Source organism: Anomaloglossus baeobatrachus, chromosome 11 (assembly GCF_048569485.1).
Source record: "Anomaloglossus baeobatrachus isolate aAnoBae1 chromosome 11, aAnoBae1.hap1, whole genome shotgun sequence".
NCBI lineage: Eukaryota > Metazoa > Chordata > Amphibia > Anura > Aromobatidae > Anomaloglossus > Anomaloglossus baeobatrachus.
The window spans coordinates 174,105,800-174,126,184 of record NC_134363.1 but is presented as its reverse complement, the minus strand read 5'-3'; the positions used below and the strand labels follow the sequence as shown (position 1 = coordinate 174,126,184).

General features: G+C 49.4%; 1 protein-coding gene across 5 annotated transcripts in view; it reads right to left on the bottom strand.

Annotated features, from left to right (window-relative positions):
- The window catches only part of CADM1 (cell adhesion molecule 1), a 312,527-nt gene that overhangs the window by 110,090 nt on the left and 182,052 nt on the right, over window positions 1-20,385 (bottom strand). For all 5 annotated transcript variants that reach the window (XM_075328726.1, XM_075328727.1, XM_075328729.1 and 2 more), the window contains 2 exons: window positions 11,769-11,915; window positions 707-859 (listed from right to left, as the gene is read on the bottom strand). In XM_075328726.1, the coding sequence (XP_075184841.1) occupies window positions 707-859; window positions 11,769-11,915 (300 nt within the window). The remainder of the gene's footprint in view (window positions 1-706; window positions 860-11,768; window positions 11,916-20,385) is intronic.

Below are 20,385 nucleotides of genomic sequence, written 5' to 3'. Positions count from 1 at the left end.
TAACCCATAATGGATGGTCAATCTATAACCCACCATGGATGGTCAACCTATAACCCACCATGGATGGTCAACCTATAACCCACCATGGATGGTCAACCTATAACCCACCATGGATGGTCAACTATTAACACACCATGGATGGTCAACTATTAACACACCATGGATGGTTAGCCTAACCCATCACCGTCAGCTCGGCCAAATTTAATGTATGTAAGGACTTTTTAGCAAAATATGGCCTTGTATTGATTAACTGGTTTTTTTTACTACGCCAATGCTCAATTGTAAACTAAACTATTATTGGATCTACAGGAAGTTTATAAAAGCAAAGATGTAAAAAAAAAACAACTGCAAACAAAATAAAAAAAACCAAAGTGTTCAAAACTCAAAAGCTAAATATTAACTGAAAAGAAAAACAAAAACGTGAATTCAGGACAGATTGCTCAGACTGCAACACATGCCGATGAAACATTAGATGCCAATGAAGGTCAGCACCATGTAACAGCGTTCGCCGTTTCCACGCCGTACGATCGCGCAAATAAAAGATACAATTCTGGTATCAAGGAAACTGTAAAATTCAAACAGGATAAAAGTGAATGAGGAGGTCACGAACCAAATGACGTAAGACAAACAAACAAAACAAACCATGCTTTCATAAAGGCAGAAATAAAAAGACAAAAGAATAGGAGAGAAAGTAGATCCTCCTTACTAAGAACAGTGATTGTGGTGTACGCTTCCTGTGGGGGGTCCGTGTACAGCTGGCAGAAGTATCGCCCCTCATCGTGGATGGACACGTTCGTGAGAGATACCCTCAGCTCGCTGCTGGAGAAGTTCACCAGCTGGAATCGGGAATCCTTTAAAGCTGAAAAATAATGGAAAATAATCAATAAATATCTCAAGTGATCAATACCATTCAACAAAGCATCAAAAGGCAAAACACTAGAAACCATTAAGTCAGAAAACTAAGAAAGTCAATAGTTCCAAGAAGTATCGGGAATCCGGGCATTGGAATGCACTTAGTATGGGGAGCTTCGAGGACATTTCTTGGCAGAGAGCAACCTTGTCAACTCTGTTCTTCTGGATATTGACCACCATTTCTGGTAGGAGAGGACATTTGGCTTTTAGTCAATTCTGCCTCCCCACCCTGGCCTACTTAAAAGTGACCATGGATCCAACGAGGATGGACAGATTCCCGGAGCAAGGCAGCTTATGTATTCTGCAGGGCGACATCCGCACAAAAAGGTCTATGCAATTAGGTCATTGTAACTGTGGCGCCCCTGAGTACATCAGGGTGCCACAGGGTACTGCATCCTTACCCAGGGTGCAGGGCTATCCCCCATGGTTCCAGGTTCCTAAGAAACCCAACAGCACCACAAATCCCAAACAACACCTCACATCATGACCTGTCAGACACGCCAGTGGGTTGGTCTAGCTGGAAAAGGGCCACCCACCTAGAGGTCAGGCAGACTGGTGGGAGGGAAATGAGACAGAGTAGACTAGAGAAGGGTAGTGAGAGCCCTCAAAGAGAGAGGAGCTGTGGAGAGTGAGCTCCCGGGAAACTAGGCAGAGGTTGGGTCGCAGACGGTTGTCCGGGACCAGAGGAGTCAGGGACCGATGGCAGTGACATTGGAAAGGGGTGCGACGGACATAGTCTAGGAGGACTGTTGGCACCAGCAAACCCAAAAGAAACTGACCGGTACCGAGCACGACAGGGTACAGGACCCTAGGTCAGGAGCCGATTCAACATCCTAGCACTTAACCTGCAGAGGAAGGAGACCTTCAGGGACCTTTCCACAGAGCTCAGAGATTGGGGGCATCAGCACAACGCGGGGGACAGGGTTTTCCAGCCAAAAAGCAGCCCACTGAAGTCCCAGGTGCCAGCCATCAAGAGCACAGCTACACTACACATAGTGAGCGGGGCTCTAACGGCTTCAAGCCAAGGGGCCACAAACAGACAAATAAATTGTGCATGGAGGTAGGCTCTGGACAACCAAGTGACACCGGTGGGAGCGGACACCTGGACGGGCTCCCCGCAGAGGCACACAGAGAACTTGGTTTACGTGCAGCGTGTGTGTCACCTTTATAATCCTAATCCAGCACCACGACTACCCACAGTAAGTACCCTGATCCCCTGCACCCTGCTGTCTCAAACCACCACCAACACCCCTGAGCCCGGGGCCATCCCTACCTGGGAGGGATTAACATCAGGCTGCTCAACTCCATCTGCCCGGGTACTCCATACAGAAGCGGCGGTACTCCCATTACCGCAACCCACAGGTGGCGTCATGAACTTCTCCCCCATAAATACCCCCTTTTTAAGGACCAAAGTGTTCGCCAACCCGGGTCCGGGATCCCTCGAGCCACCACGATCCCAGATCCGAGCAGCCCGACCAACACCGAGGCGGTACATAACCACTCTCCGATAAAGGAAGGAAGGAAGGAGACCTATTAGTCCATATCCATCAGATTCCGGGACCAAATACCCTTCAGAAGACATGCCGGATCTGATGTCCAGTCCACCTCTGCACCCGGTAACCGGAGAACTTCAAGCCCTGCAACATGGGTCACTCCCCACACCATGACCCAGGAGTAGGACCAGTATGACGTCCACTCTTGAAGGAGTCTTCATGGCGTGGCCCACTGTCTCCAGACCAATCTGAAGCCATCGTTGAATCCAAGACTAAAGCTGTACTCATCACGAAAAAGGATAGACCTTAATTGCAGCCTACGGGCTCCAACTATAGACGAGGGCAACACCATGAATAGACCATCACGAGGGAACGTCACACCAGTGCTATTCTAAGGATTTTGGTGGGGGAGGTCGCATAATACATGGCAGCTGGACCCCTCCAGTCTTCACTTTGGGTGTTTTAAGAGCTTGGCATTACATTGATTTGGTGAGAGAACCAGTGGTGCAGCCATTTTTTAACACTATGCTGGGCCGAAAGTTGCTCGCGCTGCTGTAATCAGCCTGCATGGTCAAAAAATGCTATATAGCCTGCAACGTCTCCAGACTTGTCTCCACATCTGGAACGTCCTTGCGCGACAATTAAAAAGTGAGCTGCCAGCAGAGGATCTTGATGAATTGATGAGACCATTTTGCCACAACGTCCCAGGGGCCATTTTTCAACATTATGCCGGGTCGAAAGAGGTACGTGCTACTGTACACAATCTGCGTGGTCAAAAATTGATAAATAGCCTGCAGCCTCTCCGGACTTTGTCTCCAGATCTGGGACGTCATTGATCAGCAATTACACAGGGAGCTGCCACCAGAGGATCTTGATGATTTGGTGAGACCATTTTGCCATAACGTCCTAGGAGCCATTTTTTCAAAACTGTTGATAGTGCTACTTTGAACAGCCTATGTGGTCAAGAATTACTATATAGCCTGCAGCGTCTCCAGACTTGTCTCCAAATTACACAGGGAGATGCCAGCAGAGGATCTTGATGATTTGGTGCAACCATTTTGCCAAAATGTTCCAGGAGCCATTTGTCAACACTTTGTTGGACCAAAATTAGCTTGTGCTGCTGTAATCATTATGCATGGTCAAAAAACCCTATGCAGCGTCTCCAGACTTGTCTCCACATCTGGGACGTCACTGATCAGCAATTACACAGGGAGCTGCCAGCAGAGGATCTTGATGATTTGCCCAAGACATCCATTTACAGCAGCCAATGCTCTAAGTGAGGGGAGTTCTGCACATGATAATCCATATTGAACAAATCCGAAGTTTTTGAAATGCTATTTCCTTCTTTCTTTATATACAGATCACTAACTTTTTTTTTTTATTGATCCTCAAATTTATGACTTTTCCTTCTTGGTGAACAATTTCAATGTTGTATATACAGTGGGTACGGAAAGTATTCACACCCCTTTACATTTTTTCACTCTTTTATTGCAGCCATTTGGTAAATTAAAAAAAGTTCATTTTTTTTCTCATTAATGTACATTGCACCGGATCTTGACAGAAAAAAATAAATGTAGAAATTTTTGCAAATTTATTAAACAAGAAAAACTGAAATCTTACATGGTCATAAGTATTCACACCCTTTGCTCAGACACTCATATACAAGTCACATGCTGTCCATTTCCTTGTGATCCTCCTTGAGATGGTTCTACTTCTTCATTGGAGTCCAGCTGTGTGTAATTAAACTGATAGGACTTGATTTGGAAAGGCGCACACCTGTGTATATAAGACCTCACAGCGCACACTGCATGTCACACCAAATGAGGATCATGAGGTCAAAGGAACTGCCCAAGGAGCTCAGAGACAGAATTGTGGCAAGGCACAGATCTGGCCAAGGTTACAAAAGAATGTCTGCAGTACTCAAGCTTCCTAAGAGCACAGTGGCCTCCATAATCCTTAAATGGAAGAGGTTTCGGACCTCCAGAACTCTTCCTAGACCCGGCCGTCCAGCCAAACTGAGCAATCGTGGGAGAAGAGCCTTGGTGAGAGAGGTAAAGAAGAACCCCAAGATCAGGGAGGCTGAGCTCCAGAGATGCAGTAGGGAGATGGGAGAAAGTTCCACAAAGTCAGCTATCACTGCAGCCTCCACCAGTCAGGCCTTTATGGCAGAGTGGCCCGACGGAAGCCCGACATATAAAAGCCTGCATAGAGTTTGCAAAAAAAAAAAAAACACACGAAGGACTCCCAGACTATGAGAAATAAGATTCTCTGGTCTGATGAGACCAAGATAGAACTTTATGATGATAATTGTAAGCGGTATGTGTGGAGAACACCAGGCACTGCTCATCACCGCCCAATACAATCCCCACAGTGAAGCATGGTGGTGGCAGCATGATGCTATGGGGGCAGGGACAGGACGACTGGTTGTAATTGAAGGAAAGATGAATGCCGAAAAGTACATAAATATCCTGGAAGAAAACCTCCTCCAGAGTGCTCTGGACTTCAGACTTGTCTGAAGGTTCACCTTCCAACAAGACAATGACCCTGAGCACACAGCTAAAATAACAAAGGAGTGGCTTCAGAACAACTCTGTGACCACTCCTGACCGGCGCAGCCACAGCCCTGACCTAAACCCAATGGAGCATCTCTGGAGAGACCTGAAAATGGCTGTCCACCAACGTTCACCATCCAACCTGACGGAACTGGAGAGGATCTGGAAGAAGAATGGCCGAGGATCCCCAAATCCAGGATCCCAAGAAGACTCATGGCTGTACTAGCTCAAAAGGGAGGGTGCCTCTACTCAATACTGAATACTTATGTGATATTTCTGTTTTTGCAAAAATTTCTACATGTATTTTTTTCTGCCAAGATGGGGGATGGGGTGCAGAGTGTACATTAATGAAAGAGTGAAAAATGTATAGGGGTGTGAATACTTTCCATACCCACTGTATAGGTGATATCGATCATTGCAATCCCGGCCTTTGCTGGTAATGAAGTGATTGGTGAGAACGGATCTTTACAGAACGGTAAGTGTCGATAGAACATCGGGTGGGTGTGACGTTTGCAACATTCCAATATTTTGGCAATATTCACACCATATATATGTATTAGTTCCCCGATAATTGCAGTGGTGCCATCAACGAGATATAACGTAGAGCCCAAATGTGTACGTCGCTTCTTTCAGCAACGAAACCACCCGGGACAACGAGTGCATAAAGGAATACGGATGAGTGGAGACGCAGGAGGAGGTCCTAAGAGCCGAAGGAATCAACATCAATGCAGAAGAAGACGTCTACGGCCAGGAGAGATGAGCAGAATGCTAAAGACCGCGAGTGACAATGATGGAGCGAGGTCAGGAGGAGCAGCGCCGTCGCGTTTAATCAGTTATTAGTCATAGTGGCGAGAGGTGGGGATGCCGGGTAATGAGCTATATTGTCTGCAGATAAGTAACACTTCCAGCAATCAGCTGAGCTTGAAGGCTGAAGAAAGTAACAATGTTACTGCAGGTGATCCAGTAATGAGCCGGGCCTCGGCGGCTTCCATACAACCGGTCCTCCACGCTTTTTTTTTTTTTTTGCATTGTCTCTTATTTGGCACATCTGCCTTTCAATGGTTCAATATTGTTTTCTGATAAGTATTAGGCCGTGTTCACACAGTGCAGATTTTTTTTACTATACATAAAACAGCATCTCTTGGCTGGAAAAAAAAACGCGTTTTTTTCATGCTTTTTTCCATCTACTGAGAAAGGGAAAACGAAAGGGAAAAAAAAAGGAAAAACAATTGACATGCTCTGCAAGGAAAAAAAACAAACAGATATCAGAGTATATTGTATCAAATAGTTTTTATTTTACAAAAATATTTTTTTTTAAAAAACATTTGTTTCTTCCAAATCACTAAAAAACATCACTTGAAAATTTTCAAGTGATGTTTTTTCTTAATTTTTTCATGTTTTTTTAGTGATTTGGAAGAAACAAATGTTTTTTTAAAAAAAATATTTTTGTAAAATAAAAACTATTTGTTTCTTCCAAATCACTAAAAAAACATCAAAAAAATCAAGAAGAAAACATCACTTGAAAATTTTCAAGTGATGTTTTTTCTTAATTTTTTCATGTTTTTTTAGTAATTTGGAAGAAACAAATGTTTTTACTGCAGCAAAATCTGATCTCTTGGGAGTAAAAAACAGTTTTTGGGGCGGTTTTTGCTGCGTTTTTGGTTTGTCGTGCGTCTACAGTACATGTTTAAGTAAAGATCGTTTTAGTCACCACAAAAGCAGCAAAAAAAAAAAATGGTGCAAAAAAACGAAAACACAGCAACAAAAAACAAAAACTCATTGCTTTCAATGGTGAAAAAAAGCAGGAAAATTGCTGAAAGAACTGACACGCTGATACTTACAAAAATGCAGCACTTTTCCATTTCAAACAGGAAAAAAAGCAATTGTTTGTGTGTGAAATTCAGCAGTTTATTTGCATAAAACCAATGAAAAAAAAAACATGCAAAGAAACTGCAGGAAAAATGCAACATGTGAATGTGACCTTAAAAGTGGTTTTGTCCAGATCAATCTGCCTCTCGATTTCCTGTGCTCTTTGGTAATTGTTGGCCCGGGCCAGCGACATTGGTCCAAACTGCACAAGCCACAAGCCAATGCCACAAGCCTCTGCAGCTTCTGAAAATGGGGGCTCTGTGGTGCAAACTAGAGCAGCACTTACAAACTCCATAGTGAAGAGCTTGGGAGCACGGCTTCGTCTTGGAGACAGGCCACCTCTGATACACTGGAGTGGGGGCTGATAATCTACACAACAAGCATTTTTAATAAAAAAAAATAAATTGTATAGCCGATTTCCCCCCCTCCCCTTGCCATTTTAATATTTACATCAAGACAAAATAATCAAGTGTGATTGATATTAGAGAGGTGTCCTCTAAGGGCAACATGGTGGCTCAGTGGTTAGCACTGCCGTCTTGTAGTGGCTCAGTGGTTAGCACTGCCGTCTTGTAGTGGCTCAGTGGTTAGCACTGCCGTCTTGTAGTGGCTCAGTGGTTAGCACTGCCGTCTTGTAGTGGCTCAGTGGTTAGCACTGCCGTCTTGTAGTGGCTCAGTGGTTAGCACTGCCGTCTTGTAGTGGCTCAGTGGTTAGCACTGCCGTCTTGTAGTGGCTCAGTGGTTAGCACTGCCGTCTTGTAGTGGCTCAGTGGTTAGCACTGCCGTCTTGTAGTGGCTCAGTGGTTAGCACTGCCGTCTTGTAGTGGCTCAGTGGTTAGCACTGCCGTCTTGTAGTGGCTCAGTGGTTAGCACTGCCGTCTTGTAGTGGCTCAGTGGTTAGCACTGCCGTCTTGTAGTGGCTCAGTGGTTAGCACTGCCGTCTTGTAGTGGCTCAGTGGTTAGCACTGCCGTCTTGTAGTGGCTCAGTGGTTAGCACTGCCGTCTTGTAGTGGCTCAGTGGTTAGCACTGCAGTCTTGTAGTGGCTCAGTGGTTAGCACTGCAGTCTTGTAGTGGCTCAGTGGTTAGCACTGCAGTCTTGTAGTGGCTCAGTGGTTAGCACTGCAGTCTTGTAGTGGCTCAGTGGTTAGCACTGCAGTCTTGTAGTGGCTCAGTGGTTAGCACTGCAGTCTTGTGGCTCAGTGGTTAGCACTGTAGTCTTGCAGTGGTTAGCACTGCAGTCTTGCGGCGGCTCAGTGGTTAGCAATGCAGTCTTGCAGTGCTAGGGTCCTGGGTTCAAATCCCACCAAGGACACCATCTGCAAGGAGTTTGTATGTTCTCCCCGTGTTTGCGTGGGTTTCCTCCGGGTTCTCCAGTTTCCTCCCACACTCCAAATACATGCAGATAGGGACCTTAGATTGTGAGCCCCAATGGGGACAGCGTTCCTGATGTATGTAAAGCGCTGTGGAATATGTTGGTGCTATGTAAAAATAAAGATTTATTTTAGGGAACATTACTTGGGGAAAAAAAAAAACCCACAGACACTGACCTGCAGATCGAGCTTACAATTACCTGGAGATAAAAATCGCATGTCACAGTCAACAAATTGGGAAAAACAAACAAAAAATCTGCAGGGGCTGAAAGTCCAGATGGAAGGCGACCAAACGACGAGCAAAGGGACAAGGCTGAGGAAATCCAAACTAAACCATAAAGGAACGGGTCACATTGGCATTGAAGTGTTTCTAAAGCACGCTTTTATTAGAGCAAAAGTCATTGTACAGGAGTGGGAGGAGGTGAGCTGTGATATCACCTATTGTGAATGGTGGATCCTGTCTTATCTACTGAATATAGAGGTGTTATCAGTCATTGTACAGGAGGAGGAGGTGAGCTGTGACATCACCTATTGTGAATGATGGATCCTGTCTTATCTACTGAATATAGAGGTGTTATCAGTCATTGTACAGGAGGAGGAGGTGAGCTGTGACATCACCTATTGTGAATGATGGATCCTGTCTTATCTACTGAATATAGAGGTGTTATCAGGAGTTCTACAGGAGAGGGAGGAGATGAGCTGTGACATCACCTATTGTGAATGGTGGATCCTGTGTTATCTACTGTATATAGAGGTGTTATCAATCATTGTACAAGAGGAGGAGGTGAGTTGTGACATCAGCCTTGTCAATGGTAGATTCTCTTCTTCTATATATAAAGCTGCTGTCATTGTACAGGAGGAGCAGGTGAGCTGTGACATCACAATGTGAATGGTGGATTGTTTATTTACTGTATATAGAGGTGTTATCATTAATTGTACAGGAGGAGGTGAGCTGTGATATCACCTATTGTAAACTGTGTATCCTGTGTTATCTACTGGAAATAGAGGTTATCAATCATTGTACAGGAGGAAGTGGAGGTGAGCTGTGATGTCACCTATTGTGAATGGTGGATCCTGTGTTAGCTACTGTATATGGAGGTGTTATCAATCTTTGTACAGGAGGAGGAGGAGGTGAGCTGTGACATCACCTATTGTGAATGGTGGATCCTGTGTTATCTAGTATATATAGAGCTGTTATCAGTCATTTTACAGAGAGGGCTGGCAAGGTATTGACTTCGATGGGCTTCGTATTATACTATCTTCCCTAGGTAAGTAATGCTGCCCCTCCATCCTCCCCGAGCCTTCCCAGCTAATAATAATTGGGGCAATTTTCTTTTGAGAACAGGATCTGGAAGTATTAATCTAGAAGAATAATGTAATAATAAGGATGTGATGTAAAGCGTTCACGAATGCCGGCCTATAAGTTATATTGCATGATGTGCCGGCAGCCGACCTGGCACCAGAGCGCAGAATATACAGGGAATAAACATTCCCCAGCCCCGGAGGCGCGGCAGAGACCAGAAGCGGAAGAAGCAGTGCAGGTGCTGCACTCATCGCTGTGCCGGGGATTGTAACCGCATTATTGTGCCGGCAACATTTTGTGGACCCTTACATTTTTTTATCCAGATCTGCTTAGTGCGGAGCGAGGTGACAGATTGTTCTTCTGCAGCAATCAATAAATCAGAAGCCATTTGTGAGCGGCCGACTGTCACTACCATGATGTAATGCAACATGATGTATGTAATAAAACATGTAACATGCCGCGCAGCGCAGCAGCTGTCACCGCCACTGAGCGCCGCCAATAATTACGTGCAAAGCTCTCCGGCCTGGGAAAAAAAGAAAGTACACCCGCCATCACGGCCAAAAAAAAAGAAAAAGCACCGAGCGGGGAGAAGGGGCGAGAGCAAACGGCAAAAAACGAGATCTACTCCGGGAATGCTCTGCAAAATGCATTTCAGCAACAAAGATACAAGCAATCAATAGATGAATATACAAACAATACATGGCATATCAATCATACATAATGCATCACCAAGGCCTCATAGACATGGACACAGGCAGCAATAGGCTGGAGACCGACTCCTGCAGGAGAGACTGACAGCCATAAGATAATCTGGGCAATTATTGTCTTGAGAGGAGGAGGAGGTGAGCTGCGATACTTAATGAATAGAGGATCCTGTATTATCAGCCATGGTACAGGAGGGGGAGGAGGTGAGCTGCGATACTTAATGAATAGAGGATCCTGTATTATCAGCCATGGTACAGGAGGGGGAGGAGGTGAGCTGCGATACTTAATGAATAGAGGATCCTGTATTATCAGTTATTGTACAGGAGGAGGTGAGCTGTGATATCACCTATTGTGAATGATGGATCCTGTATTATTTACTGTATATAGAAGTGTTATTATTGCACAGGAGGAGGATGTGAGCTGTGACATCACCTATTAATGGTGCATCCGGTGTTATCAGCTGTATATAGAGGTGGCCTCAGTCATTTCACAGGAGTGGAAGGAGGTGAGATGTGAATGGTGGATCCTGTGTTATCTACTGTATATAGAGGGGTTATCAGTCATTGTACAGGAGGAGTAGGTGAGCTGTGATACCTATTGTGAATGGTGGATGCTGTGTTTTCTATTGTATATAAAGATGTTATCAGTCACTGTATAAGAGGAGGAGGTGAGCTGTGACATCACCTATTGTGAATGGTGCATCCTGTGTTTTCTATTGTATATAGAGGCAGCATCAGTCATTGTACAGGAGGAGGTGGTGAGCTGTGATATCACCCATTGTGAAGGGTGTGTCGTGTGTTATCTACTGTACATACAGGTGTTTCAGTCATTGTACAGGAGGAGGTGAGCTGTGATACCTATTGTGAATGGTGGATCCTGTGTTTTATATTGTATATAGAGGAGCTATCAGTCACTGTATAGGAGGAGGTGAGCTGTGACATCACTTATTGTGAGTGATGGATTTTGTGTTATCTACTGTATATAACATAGTTATCAGTCAATGTACAGGAAGAGGCAAGCTGTGACCATCTATTGTGAATAGTGGATGCTGTAGTATCAGTCATTGTACAGGAAGAGGAGGAGGTGAGCTGTGACATCACCTATTGTGAATGGTGAGTTCTGTGTTATCTATAGTATATAGAGGTGTTATCAGAGGATTGTAAAGAAGGGGGAGGTGAGCTGTGATATCAATTATTGTGAATGGTGCATCCTGTGTCATCTGCTGTATATAGAGAAGTAATCAGTCATGGTACAGGAGGGGGAGGAGGTGAGCTGTGATATCACTATTGTGAGTCATGGATCCTGTATTATCTACTGTATATAGAGCTTATCAGTCATTGTAATCCTCTGCGCGATAATGAGATTGCTGAAAAGTCGTTTGTTATTAGGTTTAGTGACCATTGTAAAACATTCAAGAATTCTGAACTTTTTTTGAAAGAAAAAAGAAAAAAAAAAAAAGAAGAGTGGCAGAAAATTCGGGGGAAAAATACAAATAAAACCACTGCTGTAAATGGCTTCCTCTCCGGTGTGAATGAAGCCCAGTGAGACAGGGTCTGCAGTCACTTACGTCTGAAGTCTCGGAAGTAGATGGTTTGCCGGTTTGGGTTCAGCAGCTGAATTACAGAGTCATCGTTGTTCTTGACCCGGCAGCTGATGGTGGCCACCTCTCCTTCCACCACCGTCACGTTCTCCGTTTCCAGGTTCTGGCGCTCTCCTAGAAGACAAAACATGGAGGATTAAAACCCCGGCCAAGCAGTGGGGACATCACAGGTCATCAGTGCATGAAATGGAACTCGGGGGGGGCTCAATCTGCGTTATGTGCAGAAGCTTCGAGTCCATAGAGGTCGATGAGGCTCTACTGACCGACCTCATACAGATGGAAGTCATGTATTCCAAAGAATGTGAAATTCTGGGGACATTCTCAAGGAATGCGCTCCTCTTGTGTCTTCAGGAGCACGCAGCTCCCCTGCCTCTGGATTCCGGGAGGTGGGAAGCGGCGCGCTCCTTAAGACCCCCTGCCTCTGGATTCCGGGAGGTGGGAAGCGGCGTGCTCCTGAAGACCCCCTGCCTCTGGATTCCAGGAGGTGGGAAGCGGCGCGCTCCTGAAGACCCCCTGCGTCTGGATTCCAGGAGGTGGGAAGCGGCGCGCTCCTGAAGACCCCCTGCCTCTGGATTCCAGGAGGTGGGAAGCGGCGCGCTCCTGAAGACCCCCTGCCTCTGGATTCCAGGAGGTGGGAAGCGGAGCGCTTCTTAAGACCCCCTGCCTCTAGATTCCAGGAGGTGGGAAGCGGCGTGCTCCTTAAGACCCCCTGCCTCTGGATTCCAGGAGGTGGGAAGCGGCGCGCTCCTTAAGACCCCCTGCCTCTGGATTCCAGGAGGTGGGAAGCGGCGCGCTCCTGAAGACCCCCTGCCTCTGGATTCCAGGAGGTGGGAAGCGGAGCGCTTCTTAAGACCCCCTGCCTCTAGATTCCAGGAGGTGGGAAGCGGCGTGCTCCTTAAGACCCCCTGCCTCTGGATTCCAGGAGGTGGGAAGCGGCGCGCTCCTTAAGACCCCCTGCCTCTGGATTCCAGGAGGTGGGAAGCGGAGCGCTCCTTAAGACCCCCTGCCTCTGGATTCCAGGAGGTGGGAAGCGGCGTGCTCCTGAAGACCCCCTGCCTCTGGATTCCAGGAAATTGGAAGCGGCGTGCTCCTGAAGACCCCCTGCCTCTGGATTCCAGGAAATTGGAAGCGGCGCGCTCCTGAACACTGACCACTCGTGATGACGGCATGGTCCAAACCGGGCGCTCTCCCATGTTTCCGGAAGAGGTAGCCTCTCCAATTCTGGAGAACGACCACCACTGACCTAACCTAGACAACGACTAACGTTTAAATTGAAATATTCCGTCATTCTTCAGCCTTTGCAATTTTAACCATTTATGAGCCGTCCCAGGTCACCTGTAGTATTTCGGAGGAACGCACACCTTCTACCGACACATCGGGAACAGATTGAACATACAAACACCTTTTTTGTTTTTTTCTTTTCCTTTTAAAAGTTTAATTATTTAAGAAGAAAGTCTGTTCAGTGGGTGTCTCATACACAGACTGAGAAAGCCTGACGTGCTGCACCGGGCACCGGGCCAAGTACATTTAGTAGCCTGATTGGTGACGAGGGTGGGGGGGGACGCGGCGCTCCCCATAGTCCCGGCCACCTGCTCGGAGGGGCAGGAGCAGATGAAGGCTGCATGTTCATGGTTAAAGAGGCTGAATCTCAGGAGTTTTCACCTTGAGTTACAGAGGCTGTGAACAATAGCCGGAGAATAATGCGTCCTTGTACGAGGATCACGCTGGAGCCTTTCCTATACAACATCCATGTGGCCGTGCCGGCTCCAAAGAATGACTACTACTGTGCCCAAGTCTCAGCCACAATACATCAGATCTTGGGTGAGGACCATTAACCGTAACCATCACTGTGCCCAAATGTACACAACATAAGCAGACGCCGCGGAAGGCAAAGATTGGATTGTATGAAGGGGATCTGTCACCGGGGCCAGAAGGGGCCACACTAAGCTCAATTCATCCCCACTGCTCCACTGAACATGGATTATTTTTTTTTACGTAAAATGGGCCATACAGTTCCAGATAGGGGACTTTTGTTTAGTGCTCATTTTTATGTCTCTCCTCGGGGGGAGGGGAGAGCATGTGACTCTCACGGGCTCCTCGGGGGGGGGGGGGGTGTAAGATTCTCACGGGCTCTTCAAGGGTGTGAGGGGGGCAGTGTGTGACTCTCACAGGCTCCTCGGGGGGTGGGGGCAGATGGTGACTCTCACAGGCTCCTCGGAAAGGGGGGGGGGGGAGGGTGTGACTCTCACAGGCTCCTGAAGGGGGGGGGTGGAGTGTGACTCTCACGGGCTCCTAGGGGGGTGGGGGGGCAGTGTGACTCATGGGCTCCTGAAGGGTGGGGGCAGTGTGTGCCTCTCACGGGCTCCTCGGGGGGGGGAGGGAGGTGGCAAAGTGAGACTCATGGGCTCCTCGAGAGGGGGGGGCAGTGTGTGACTCTCACGGGCTCCTCGGGGGGTGGGGGAAGAGTGTGACTCTCACGGGCTCCTCGGGGGGTGGGGGAAGAGTGTGACTCTCACGGGCTCCTCGGGGGGTGGGGGAAGAGTGTGACTCTCACGGGCTCCTCGGGGGGTGGGGGAAGAGTGTGACTCTCACGGGCTCCTCGGGGGGTGGGGGAAGAGTGTGACTCTCACGGGCTCCTCGGGGGGTGGGGGAAGAGTGTGACTCTCACGGGCTCCTCGGGGGGTGGGGGAAGAGTGTGACTCTCACGGGCTCCTCGGGGGGTGGGGGAAGAGTGTGACTCTCACGGGCTCCTCGGGGGGTGGGGGAAGAGTGTGACTCTCACGGGCTCCTCGGGGGGTGGGGGAAGAGTGTGACTCTCACGGGCTCCTCGGGGGGTGGGGGAAGAGTGTGACTCTCACGGGCTCCTCGGGGGGTGGGGGAAGAGTGTGACTCTCACGGGCTCCTCGGGGGGTGGGGGAAGAGTGTGACTCTCACGGGCTCCTCGGGGGGTGGGGGCAGAGTGTGACTCTCACGGGCTCCTCGGGGTGTGGGGGGGCAGAGTGTGACTCTCACAGGCTCCTCGGGGGGTGGGGGAAGAGTGTGACTCTCACAGGCTCCTCGGGGGGTGGGGGAAGAGTGTGACTCTCACGGGCTCCTCGGGGGGTGGGGGGGGGAGAGTGTGACTCTCACGGGCTCCTCGGGGGGTGGGGGAAGAGTGTGACTCTCACGGGCTCCTCGGGGGGTGGGGGAAGAGTGTGACTCTCACGGGCTCCTCGGGGGGTGGGGGAAGAGTGTGACTCTCACGGGCTCCTCGGGGGGTGGGGGAAGAGTGTGACTCTCACGGGCTCCTCGGGGGGTGGGGGAAGAGTGTGACTCTCACGGGCTCCTCGGGGGGTGGGGGAAGAGTGTGACTCTCACGGGCTCCTCGGGGGGTGGGGGAAGAGTGTGACTCTCACGGGCTCCTCGGGGGGTGGGGGAAGAGTGTGACTCTCACGGGCTCCTCGGGGGGTGGGGGAAGAGTGTGACTCTCACGGGCTCCTCGGGGGGTGGGGGAAGAGTGTGACTCTCACGGGCTCCTCGGGGGGTGGGGGAAGAGTGTGACTCTCACGGGCTCCTCGGGGGGTGGGGGAAGAGTGTGACACTCACGGGCTCCTCGGGGGGTGGGGGAAGAGTGTGACTCTCACGGGCTCCTCGGGGGGTGGGGGAAGAGTGTGACTCTCACGGGCTCCTCGGGGGGTGGGGGAAGAGTGTGACTCTCACGGGCTCCTCGGGGGGTGGGGGGGCAGAGTGTGACTCTCACAGGCTCCTCGGGGGGTGGGGGGGGGCAGAGTGTGACTCTCACAGGCTCCTCGGGGGGTGGGGGGGGCAGAGTGTGACTCTCACAGGCTCCTCGGGGGGTGGGGGGGGCAGAGTGTGACTCTCACAGGCTCCTCGGGGGGTGGGGGGGGCAGAGTGTGACTCTCACAGGCTCCTCGGGGGGTGGGGGGGGCAGAGTGTGACTCTCACAGGCTCCTCGGGGGGTGGGGGGGGCAGAGTGTGACTCTCACAGGCTCCTCGGGGGGTGGGGGAAGAGTGTGACTCTCACGGGCTCCTCGGGGGGTGGGGGAAGAGTGTGACTCTCACGGGCTCCTCGGGGGGTGGGGGAAGAGTGTGACTCTCACGGGCTCCTCGGGGGGTGGGGGAAGAGTGTGACTCTCACGGGCTCCTCGGGGGGTGGGGGAAGAGTGTGACTCTCACGGGCTCCTCGGGGGGTGGGGGAAGAGTGTGACTCTCACGGGCTCCTCGGGGGGTGGGGGAAGAGTGTGACTCTCACGGGCTCCTCGGGGGGTGGGGGAAGAGTGTGACTCTCACGGGCTCCTCGGGGGGTGGGGGAAGAGTGTGACTCTCACAGGCTCCTCGGGGGGTGGGGGGGCAGAGTGTGACTCTCACAGGCTCCTCGGGGGGTGGGGGGGGGCAGAGTGTGACTCTCACGGGCTCCTCGGGGGGTGGGGGGGGCAGAGTGTGACTCTCACGGGCTCCTCGGGGGGTGGGGGAAGAGTGTGACTCTCACGGGCTCCTCGGGGGGTGGGGGAAGAGTGTGACTCTCACGGGCTCCTCGGGGGGTGGGGGAAGAGTGTGACTCTCACGGGCTCCTCGGGGGGTGGGGGAAGAGTGTGACTCTCACGGGCTCCTCGGGGGGTGGGGGAAGAGTGTGACTCTCACGGGCTCCTCGGGGTGGGGGGGCAGAGTGTGACTCTCACAGGCTCCTCGGGGGGTGGGGGGGGCAGAGTGTGACTCTCACAGGCTCCTCGGGGGGTGGGGGAAGAGTGTGACTCTCACAGGCTCCTCGGGGGGTGGGGGGGCAGAGTGTGACTCTCCCGGGCTCCTCGGGGGGTGGGGGAAGAGTGTGACTCTCACGGGCTCCTCGGGGGTGGGGGAAGAGTGTGACACTCACGGGCTCCTCGGGGGGTGGGGGAAGAGTGTGACTCTCACGGGCTCCTCGGGGGGTGGGGGAAGAGTGTGACTCTCACGGGCTCCTCGGGGGGTGGGGGAAGAGTGTGACTCTCACAGGCAGGTCTTTAGGTTGTGCTGCATAATTACACTGAACCACGCCCACTCAAAGATCATAACCATTAGCCTCGAATACTAAGGCCCACTCTTTTAAAACCGTGTGGCAAGTGTCAACAAATCCAGCCTGCAACACTTATATATAAGCAGATAGCAGGAGGAGGCCTGTCCACGTGCGCGCTTATATTATACATAATATAATATATAATAATATAATAATTATACACTAATTAAAAGAAAATTATAAAATATATATAATATTTGTAATTTAGAAAGAAAAAAAAAAACTGTAAAAAACAAGTGGTAAGAAAATCCCAATGTGCCTATGCTACAGATTTGGCTTTTGGACGATATTTCACCACGGTAGAAGCCAAGTGATGAGATCTTTAGTCAAATTGTCGCTCCAGGACAGGAGACAAACTCTAGCGCAGTGCCACCTATTGGAAGTAGCGATCCTAAAAGTCAAATGTGGATTTTTAACAATCCTTTGCATATGACCTAGGATATATAAGCCAGATCAGAATCCCAATTTGCAGACACGGTGTTTCGGGGTGCTTGCCCCTCGTCAGTGCAAAGTGTGGGGTGTCTGATCTGGCTCATGAGAAGCTTTGTGGGGACCACTATTCTCCTTAAGGAGACTTTGCAAGCCAGTCTGGCTGCCAGTAAAGTAAGGGGACTTATAGCTGCCACGCCCCTCAGGGTTAGGAGATCTCTAGTAAAAGTAATAATTGACTGTGGAGCCCAATGTCAGGTTAGTGCAGATCAGCGCTTCCTTCCCCCAGAGTGAGACGCAGCGCGCCCGGCTCCGGCGTTCCCTGCATATTACGGGCGTCCGTAATGCAGACTCCATAGTGGATCCATGTTACCGCCATCCATGTGATGGGGAAGCCACAATGCAGCATTATAGGGACGGATTCAGATATTGTATATAGCATACCAATACAGACGAGTGTCTAACACAGATTAATTTCCCTGCATAAAATCCATGCAGAATCCTGTGTGTAAATAGGGCGGCATCAATCTGAATTATAACCTGCGATCGGGATCCTTTATAGAGAATAACACATGCAGTCCTAGATTATACCGGTCACTAGAATCAGCGAATAGGCTTTTTTTCCCTATACAAATGGCCTATTTAAAAATAATTTAAAAGGAAAATCCATCAGCAAAGAATGACTGTTCAAACCAAGCATAGGTGCTTGGTGCCACCTTGGGCACCCCACAAGCAGCTCTGTGCCTCCACTGGCGCCCCCGAAAAGCTCAGTGACCCCCTTGGCACCCACCAAACAGCTCTGTGATCCTCCCCTCTACCTAATAGACCATTTGTATAGGGAGAAAAAAAAAGCATTTAAAATAAATTTAAAAGAGAAATCTGTCAGCACAGAATGACTGTTCAAACCAAGCATAGGATCAAAGTTGCCCCCTTTGGCTCTACTGAGCAGCTCCACACCCCCTTTAGCACCCCCATGCAGCTCTGCGCCCCCTTGGCCCCCCCTTTGGTGCGACCGAGCAGCTCCGTGACCCCTTGGCGCAACTGAGCAGCTCCGCACCCCCGAGCAGCTCCATGCCTCCTTGGCACCACCAAGCAGCTCTATCGTGCCCTTTTACAACCCCCCAGCAGCTCCGTGCCCTCTTTGGCGCAACCGAGCAGCTCATGACCCCTCAGTACCCCCGAGCAGCTCCATGCCCTCGAGTAGCTCCGTGCCCCCTTTGGCGCCCTCCAGCAGGTCTGTGCCCCCTTTGGCGCCACCCAGAAGCTCCGTGCCTCCTTGGTGCCCCCAAGAAACTCCGTGGTGCCCTTTGGCAACCCCCCCCAGCAGCTCCGTGGCACCCTTTGGCATTCCCCCAGAAGCTCCGTTCCTCCTTGGTGCCCCCAAGCAACTCTGTGGCGCCCTTTAGCAACCCCCCCAGCAGCTTCGTGGCGCCCTTTAGCAACCCCCCAGCAGCTAACGTGGCGCTCTTAGGCAACCCCCAGCAGCTCCGTGGCACCCTTTGGCAACCCCCCAGCAGCTCCATACCCCCTCAGTTCCCCCGAGCAGCTCCATGACACACTCATATCTACATGCTTTAAACCTGTATCTGCCCATGTCTGGCTGTGACAAAATATGGAAAACAAGTTGGTGAGAGGGCAGTTCACAATGTCACATTTCTCTAGCTTACCCCATACCCCAGATAGAGGCATAAATAGGTAGGGATCCGGCGTATAGGATACGCCTTGATGCTGGCTGCTGGCGTCACATAAAACTGGCCTTTTTTTATGTGCTAAGTGTCTCAATTTTTAAGATAATTTCCTTAGCAGTAATGCATGTCCAAATTCCTATGTTCAATATCTGTATTCCTTAGCGTCTCAGAGTGCAGCTGTTTATTTTCTGATTATTTCTTGTTCAGTATGCACCTGTTCACACTTGTCTTTTAGGAAGTGCCGTCAAGTTTTCTTAGTTTGGATTATGGGGTCATGCCTTCTGTCTGAGCACTCCTTCCCATCAGCTTAAGGTGTTTTTTAATTTACTAGTAGCAGGTTCCTACCCACCCATAAAATTGTAGGTTGTTCAGCCCAGGTAGAGGCATCATTAGGTAGGGACCTGGCCTGCGAGATACGGCTTTGACGCTGGCTGCTGGGATCACATAAAACTGGCCTTCTTTATGCGTTAAATGTCTCAATTTTTTAAACTTAGCACTTTTTTCCCATCAACTTAAGGCAATTTTTAAAATTTCCAGTACAGCCCAGATAAAGGCATAAGCAGGTAGGTCCCAGCATATAGGATACGCCTTGACGGTGGCTGCTGGGCTCACATACAACTAGCCTTTTTTATGCATTAAGGGTCTCAATTTTTAAAACTGAGCACTTTTTCCCCGGCAAGTTTTAAAATTTCCTGTATAACCCAGATATTGGCATAAGTAGGTAGGAAACCGACCTACAAGATACAGCTCGACGCTGTCTGCTGGGCTCACATAAAACTGGCCTTTTTTATGCATTAAGGGTCTCCGTTTTTAGAACTGAGCATTTTTTCCCATAAACTTAAGGCAATTTTGAAATTTCCTGTATAACCGAGATAGAGGCATAAGTAGGTAGGGAACCAGCATACAGGATATGCCTTGATGCTGGCTGCTGGGATCACATAAAACTGGCCTTTTTATGCATTAAGGGTCTCAAATTTTAAAACTGAGCACTTTTTCCCCGGCAAGTTTTAAATTTCCTGTATAGCCCAGATAAACCCATAAGTAGGTAGGGACCCGGCATATAGGATACGCCTTGACGCTGGCTGCTGGGCTCACATAAAACTGGCCTTTTTTGTGTGTTAAGTGTCTTGATTTTTTAAATAACTTCCTTAGCGGTAATGCATTTCCAAGTTCTTATATTCAAGATCTGTATTCCTCAGCGTCTCAGAGTGCAGCTGTTTATGTTAGGTTATTTCCTGATCAGTTTGCACCTGTTCACACTTGTCTGTTAGGAAGTGCCGTCAGTTTTCTTATTTTTTTAACAGTGTTTTGGGCCCCTGGGAATAAAAGTAAATGGTCGATAATATCAAACATTTATTTTATTGGCACTTCAACAAATTGGTGATAAAAGAGTAAAAGTTTGTTGGACGGAGGACGG